At 43.7% G+C, this 7,783-nt stretch overlaps 1 protein-coding gene across 1 annotated transcript in view; it reads left to right on the top strand.

Moving 5' to 3' along the window:
• The first annotated feature begins 2,106 nt into the window (after positions 1–2,106).
• LOC134355680 (NAD(P) transhydrogenase, mitochondrial-like) overlaps positions 2,107–7,783 on the top strand; it is an 83,183-nt gene continuing 77,506 nt past the window's right edge. Inside the window, exons 1-2 of the mRNA XM_063065954.1 lie at positions 2,107–2,252; positions 5,905–6,083. Coding sequence (XP_062922024.1) covers positions 5,945–6,083 — 139 coding nt within the window. The 5' untranslated portion in view covers positions 2,107–2,252; positions 5,905–5,944. The remainder of the gene's footprint in view (positions 2,253–5,904; positions 6,084–7,783) is intronic.

The raw sequence follows: 7,783 nt of genomic DNA, 5'->3' as shown, positions 1-7,783 counted from the left end.
TTTTCTCTCTCTCCTTTTTCTCCCTCTGTCCCTCTCACTATACCCCTTGCCCATCCTCTGGGTTTTCCCCCCTCCCCCTTTTCTTTCTCCCTGGGCCTCCTGTCCCATGATCCTCTCATATCCCTTTTGCCAATCACCTGTCCAGCTCTTGGCTCCATCTCTCCCCCTCCTGTCTTCTCCTATCATTTTGGATCTCCCCCTCCCCCTCCCACTTTCAAATCTCTTACTAGCTCTTCTTTCAGTTAGTCCTGACGAAGGCTCTCGGCCCGAAACATCAACTGTACTTCTTCCTAGAGATGCTGCCTGGCCTGCTGCGTTCACCAGCAACTTTGATGTGTGTTACCTAAATTTTCATCCAGATCAGTTATATTTATCACACACAAAAGAGGTACCAGAACTTATCCTTGTGGAACACTAATGGTCAAGGACCTCCACTCAAAGAAACACCTCTGTCTTCTATGACCAAACTCTCCACCTCACCATGGCTCCCAAAGCGGTTTAATCTTTTCCACAGGCCAGCCATGAGTGACCTTGTCAAAGCTTCATTAAAGGTCACATCGACAAGAATCCATTGCACTACCCTCTTCAATCACCTGCATCACTCCTTCTAAAAACTTATCAGTTAAGACCTCCCGCAAAACTCCATGTTGACTCATACAAATCTAATAATATCACTTTCTTCATTTTTTTTTCCCATGGCAATGAAATGGAACTGCTCTGGTACGTGAAGCTTAGTGACAATTAACAGTTTTTGCATGTTAGGTCCAAAAACCTCAATTCCCATTCTCTTGTGTTTCTGTTGCGGGGGCGGGGGAAGGAGTTCAGCGTGTGTTAGTGCAAACACTAATACTGGGTGAAGTGACAAGGTTAGTGTAGATATTTATCCCAGAGAGTGCAGTGACTGCGTGAATGCCATGAAGTCCAGGTGGTGCAGTGAGGGTCTTGATGCACACACTGACCTTGGGGACAGTGAGGTTCTTGATGCAGACACTGACCTTGGGGACAGTGAGGGTCTTGATGCACTCACTGACCTTGGGGACAGTGAGGGTCTTGATGCAGACACTGGCCTTGAGGACAGTGAGGGTCTTGATGCACTCACTGACCTTGGGGACAGTGAGGTTCTTGATGCACACACTGACCTTGGGGACAGTGAGGGTCTTGATGCAGACACTGGCCTTGGGGACAGTGAGGGTCTTGATGCACACACTGACCTTGGGGACAGTGAGGGTCTTGATGCACACACTGACCTTGGGGACAGTGAGGGTCTTGATGCACACACTGACCTTGGGGACAGTGAGGGTCTTGATGCACACACTGACCTTGGGGACAGTGAGGGTCTTGATCCACTCACTGACCTTGGGGACAGTGAGGGTCTTGATGCACACACTGGCCTTGGGGACAGTGAGGGTCTTGATGCACTCACTGACCTTGGGGACAGTGAGGGTCTTGATGCAGACACTGGCCTTGGGGACAGTGAGGGTCTTGATGCACTCACTGACCTTGGGGACAGTGAGGGTCTTGATGCACTCACTGACCTTGGGGACAGTGAGGGTCTTGATGCACACACTGACCTTGGGGACAGTGAGGGTCTTGATGCAGACACCGGCCTTGAGGACAGTGAGGGTCTTGATGCAGACACCGGCCTTGAGGACAGTGAGGGTCTTGATGCACACACTGACCTTGGGGACAGTGAGTGTGTTAGGGGGACTCTGATCCTGGGTACAATGGTGGTGGGGTTTTAGTACAGACATTATTCCAGGAGTAGAGGGGAGTCGTTGGTGCAGACACTGTTCCGGTGTTAGGTGTGTTTGTATAGACACTGATTTCCGTTTTGTGAATGTTCGGCTGGTGGTTGGGATTAGTGAAGACACTGGCTCCGGATGTTTGGGGTTTGTGCAGACTCTGGTCCAAATTAGGCAGAGAATATTAGTGCAGACACAGGTCCCGGCTGGTGCACTGAGAGGTTTAGTACGGGCGGGGGCACCAACCTTGGGGTGTATGCAGTGGGTATCCAGCAGCAGAACAACTCGGCTAGAACCGAGTTTCGAACCCCGCTTCCTGGCGCCGAAATCACATGAGAGTTATTTTTGGAAAGTAAAGCGGGCGACCGGCGTCTGACGTGAGTGAAGGTCACAGGCTTTGCGGCAGGAAACAACCTCCCTCTTCCTTCGCTCCCCCTCCGTGTCCCCGGCTCGCTGCAGGACCGGGACCCGCTGGTCGGCTCTGCTCGGCGCACTCGCTCCTGGACTCAGGTCGGTGCCGTGTCGGAGAAGGCGGGGGTGGGGTGGCTGTGGCTGGGGTGGAGGGGGACGGAGTTGAGGCTGTTAGTGTGTGGGCAGGCTCGGCTCCCGGTGTCAACCAATGGGCCCGGTCGGCGGCATCGATCCCAAAGGCAGCCTGAAGGTTATTCAGGAGTTTTATCCAGTGGCACAGTTGCTGCCACGGTATTAGTCCTAACACACGGGGGTTTGCTTTGTTTGGCTCTGCATTCTGTTTGCAATGCAACATTGTTCAGCTTTGGCCTGTGCTTCATTTCAGTGCGGCCCCCTTCATTCCTTCATTCATTTTTCTACTACACTGGCCTCTTTTACGAACACTACCTCTCCAAGAGGGGACACTGCAGATCAAAATGTTTGTTTTGACACGTAGAGCAAAAATTTGCACGTGTTTTTTTTCTACATTTGCCCTTCTCTCTGTCCTTCCAGCATTTGGTCACCTTGGAATCTCTCACTAGCGTTGGGTGCTGAGATCAGATTCTTCCTTCCAAAAGCTTATGAAAAATACCTGAATTCTGCAATATAATACTGTTTCAAAAGCGAACTTTTTCTTCGTTTACTGCATGAAACCACTTTTTTCATGTTATACAGATAAAGCAATTTTCCATAAAGTGTCGTTTGGAATTAATTGATGCAGTTAAAATGGATTGGAATAAAAAACAATATGCCGGGAAGAAGGATTGTTTAAAATTAATTATTCGCCTTGTTCTGTATTTCTTAATCCACTGCCCAAATAGATGTTATTATTTTTGGTGATGGTCAAAGAAAGAAGTTGTCTTTAAACTGCAGGTAGACATTGCATAGTGCAAAACTTGCACTGGGTTGTGATGAAAGGTCATCAAACTGAAGTGTCATCTATTTCACCACTGAAACTGTCTGATTTGCTGAGTATCTGCAGCATTTTCTTTATTTAAATTTTCCAGAACCTGCTGCTGTCCTCTACATTTTAATTACACATGGTAAGAGGATTGAAAATATTCAGGTTAGTTAACCCCTGTGTAGGCATTATGTTATAGTGTGGTAGTAAAGTTTTTGAATTCATCACAATGTTTGTATTGAAATGAATAATTATTTAACAGTATGCACAATGTCAGCAATTCAAAACTTGCCCTTTAAGAACTCTCACTTTCAATTTGCCTCAAGTGCTTAAAATTAATGTTTTCCAAGAAGTAAAAAAAAAGTGAATTCCTCATCCATCACATTAAGCTTTCTAGGAACTTGAATAAAACTGCTCAAGTTCACACCGTACTAAATCTCTATAGCTGTCAGCTGTTTTTTCAAATTTGTCAGCAGTCAAACACTGGCCCCAGAGATGAAAGAACCATACCCTGCTGTGCACACTTGGCAAATTCCATACCACATACTCAGTTATATTTTTCACATTGTGGCAGCACAGCTGGTCGAGCAACTGCCTCACAATGCTAGGGACCTAGGTTCAATTCTGACTTCAGGTACCATTGGCACACTTTTGCACCTCTTGCCTGTAACTGCATGGCTTTCTAACAGATGCTGCGGTTTCATGCCACATTTCAAAGATATAAGAGGTGGTGAGTTATTTGACCACTGCATATTGTCCATTGTGTATAGATAAGTGGTAGAATCTGGGGTGGGGGGAAGTTTGTGAGAATAAAAAAAAATGGGATTAATGTAGCATTATTCTGAGATAGTTTGAGTCTAATGTAGCCTACGATACCGAAGTGCTGGTTTGTGAGCTGTAGTTTGATAGACTTTGGATCAATGGACTCTTCGGTGCTTCTGCTGCGGTTTGCATGGTGGTGGGGGGGAGGTTTTCGGTGTTTCTGCTGCCACGTGTGGGAGTGGAGCGGGCGATGCTTTTCGCTGCTGCTTGTATGATGGGGGAGGCTTCGACGTTTCTATCATTCTATGGGGTTCCTTTGTTTCGTGGATATCTGTAAAGAAGACGAAGTTCAGCTTGTATACTGATATTAAAGTGTATTTAAGGCAGAGATTGATAGGTATCTGAGTAGCCAGGGCATCAAAGGTTATGGTGAAAAGGCAGGTGAGTGGGACTAAATAGGAGAAAATGGATTAGCTCATGATAAAATGGCGGAGCAGACTCGATGGGCCGAATGGCCTACTTCTGCTCCTTTGTCTTATGGTCTAAATGTACTTTGAAACTTAGTATAAATGGGTGGACAGCATGGACTCAGTGGGCTGTGTCTCTTCAGGACTTGTTATATGAAGCACTTTATGAATGCATGCTAGTTATTTATTGGCATGTCTGTAGGTTTGTCCGAAGAGTTTTGGATCATTTTCATAAGCCATTTGTTGCATTAATATTTCTATAGCAAATTGAAAGTATATTCACAGGCCACATTCTTAGTCATTGCTGATAAATTTTAATCCATAGAATAAACTTCGGGATAAAAGTACTATCTTGTAAAATCCCTACTATCTTGTATAGTCAACTAACAACTAACAAAAATTATAGATATTTATCTATCCAAGTGGCAGCAGTATTATTTTCTAGATGAGATTATTGCTGCATTGTTAGAAGTATGGGAGAGATACAGGAACGCAACTTCAAATTAAGGACAATGTGGACAGTGCAGAAATTGGATGTTGTGGTGCAAATGACAACATAGAAGAGGTGTGAAGCATTGTTATAGATGCAGCCTGAAAGCGTGTGATTTTATTGCCAGTTTTACGTGAATTTGGAAATAATATCATCAACAAAAAGCACCAGCTATCTGTATTAAAAATACACCGGAATTTTGCTTCAGAAATGTAGAGAGATAAGTTCACTTTGTTAGCAAGTGAAATGTAATCAGATCATTAAACCATAATTTTTATTGTATGTCCAGGGTCCATTCACTTTCTCTTCATTAGAACTCTTATCTTCCAAATCCACTTGTCTCAGGATGTCATTTATTATTCTTCTTTTTGCAGAATCAGCCTTGCAATTGATCAGGGTAAATTTCCCCTTCTTTTAAACCGTGTGTTGGGTACTAATTTATTGCATTTGGATTGGAATCACTGTTATGAGTACTTCAATCATATTTTTGCATGTGTGGATAAAATCAATGATGATTTCATTGACAGATTCTGCAACGTCAGTGCGAAACACTGCTGGAAGGATATGTGGATCATGTGGTCCCTATGAGACTAGCATTAACATGTTCATTCTGTAAATCTTTTAATTGAGGAGAAGAATAGCCAAGTGCAAGACTTGATGCAAACCATGACTATAAAATTTGTCAGCATTCCTTTTGTTCATATTAGCTAAAATAAGCAATTTTGCATGTAATCAAATGGTGCTTTAACAGGTTTATTACAGGATGTGTAATGCAATGTCATGAATAAGACTGTGACTATATATCACACACATAATGCTGGAGGAACTCAGCAGACCAGGCAGCATCTATGGAAATGAATAAGGCAGTCAACGTTTTGGGACAAGACCCTTCTCGGCCTGAAGCTTTGACTGACTTATTCAATTCCATTGATGCTGCCTGATTTGCTGAGTTCCTCCAGCATTTTGTAGGTGTTGCTCTGGATTTCCACATCTGCAGACTTTCTCATGTTTGGGATTACTTATCTGTGGTTAACTTAAAGGAAAGACTGTCTTTTCTCTTACAAGTATTTTTTTTCTGCAATGCGTCTTCAGGGTGGCTTGAAGAAACACCGTCCCTGGCTCACAGTTCATCATGGCGAATTTATTCCGTGGTGCAATGTGCTGCTCTTTACCATTACTACAGAATGGACCAGCTGTAACAATTAAGCGAGCAGCGTGTAAACGTTACTTTAAGACTTACCGAGTGTTGTGGAACCAGCAAGCAGTTAAAGGTAAAGATGTTTTTATTTTCATCTCTGCGAGGGGAAGCTGGGGCCTAGTTTATGCAAATTCACGAGTCCACTGGAGGCTGCGGAACGAAGATGGCCTGTCCTGGGGTGGAGGACTTTGTATGCACGTGGGTGGGATACTGGAATGGGTTTTGTGTTGCTGTTGCCTTGCTGCTTGGTATGTTTTGTTTGGTTGTGTTCTGTGTTGCTCTGCTTAGCATTGTGGGGATGCTACGTTGCCACTGGAATGCGTGGCAACACTTGTGGGCTGCCCCCAGCACATCCTTGGTCCTGTTGGTTGTGAACGCAAATGACACATTTCACTGTAGGTTGCAGTGTGCACGCGATGAATCTGAATCTGAACTTGCATTCGTAATTTATCTCACTTTTAGGAGAGGTGGGTTGCTTACAAACATGTGAATGCTCTTATATCAAAGCCTTGATTGCTTGTAGCCCTCTAAGCACTTTAGTGTCTGTCCAAATTCCAGTCAGTACTATTTGTTCATGTTCAGAAAAATCATAGAGCTCTTTATCTGCCAAACTATTTCAGGTGGATAGTCTAAAGGTTAAGCAGAAGGGTAATCACGTTCAGTTGCTGGAATGCTAATTTAACTGGGAAATCAACTTTACTTTGAAGTAGTTTTCCAAGGCTGAATAAAATATGATCCATATTTTAGAAAAAGCTAAATAAAGGTTACTTCGGTTTAACTGTAGTAAACTTGTTTACCACCTTCCAGTTGCTTTTATTTAGCAACAGAATCAGAATTAGGTTTAATATCACTGGCATATGTCATGAAATTGTTAACTTTTAATTATATACATATATATATGATGTATAGTGCAAAAAGTAAAGGCATCCGTTAGTCTTACAAGACCATAGATCTGCACCTGGAAAGTCTTCACTCTCCAGGGCGCAGGCCTGAGCAAGGTTGTATGGAAGACCAGCAGTTGCCCATGCTGCAAGTCTCCCCTCTCCACGACACCGATGTTGTCCAAGGGAAGGGCATTAGGACCCATACAGCTTGGCACCAGTGTCGTCACAGAGCAATGTGTGGTTAAGTGCCTTGCTCAAGGACACAACATGTTCCCTCGGCTGGGGCTCGAACTCACGACCTTCAGATTGCTAGTCGAATGCCTTAATCACTTGGCCACAGTGCAAAAAATAGAAATTAAAAAGAAGTAGTGAGGTAGTGTTCATGGGTTCTATGTCCATTCAGAAATCAGATGGCAGAGGGGAAGAAGCTGTTACTGAATTGTTGAGTGTGTGCCTTCGAGCTTCTGTACCTCCTTCCTGATGGTAGCAGTGAGAAGAGAGCACGTCCTGGGACAAGTTGTACTATTTAAAATAACTGTAGTGGCACTGATATTAACTGCTCGGTCTTTCCCAGCCCTGTATTAGGCCGGGATGCCAGCAGCTGTTTACACTAATTGGCACTTGAGTCAGCACCCTGTCCACAAAGTAATGATATGTGAAACCAGCATCTGAGGCTGAGCAGTAAATGGGGAACACTGAGTACTACACATGAAGCTCATAGTAGTATTAGAGTCAGAATCTGAATCAGGTTGATGTGAAATTTGTTAACTTAGCAGTTCAATACAATACATAATATAGAAGAGAGAGGAAAAAAAATAAGTAAATCAATTACAGTATACGTATATTGAATAGATTAAAGAATGTGCAAAAAGACAAAAATACTGTATAT

This window comes from Mobula hypostoma, chromosome 13, assembly GCF_963921235.1.
Source record: "Mobula hypostoma chromosome 13, sMobHyp1.1, whole genome shotgun sequence".
Classification (NCBI taxonomy): Eukaryota; Metazoa; Chordata; class Chondrichthyes; order Myliobatiformes; family Myliobatidae; genus Mobula; species Mobula hypostoma.
This window is presented reverse-complemented; position numbering and strand designations above follow the sequence as displayed.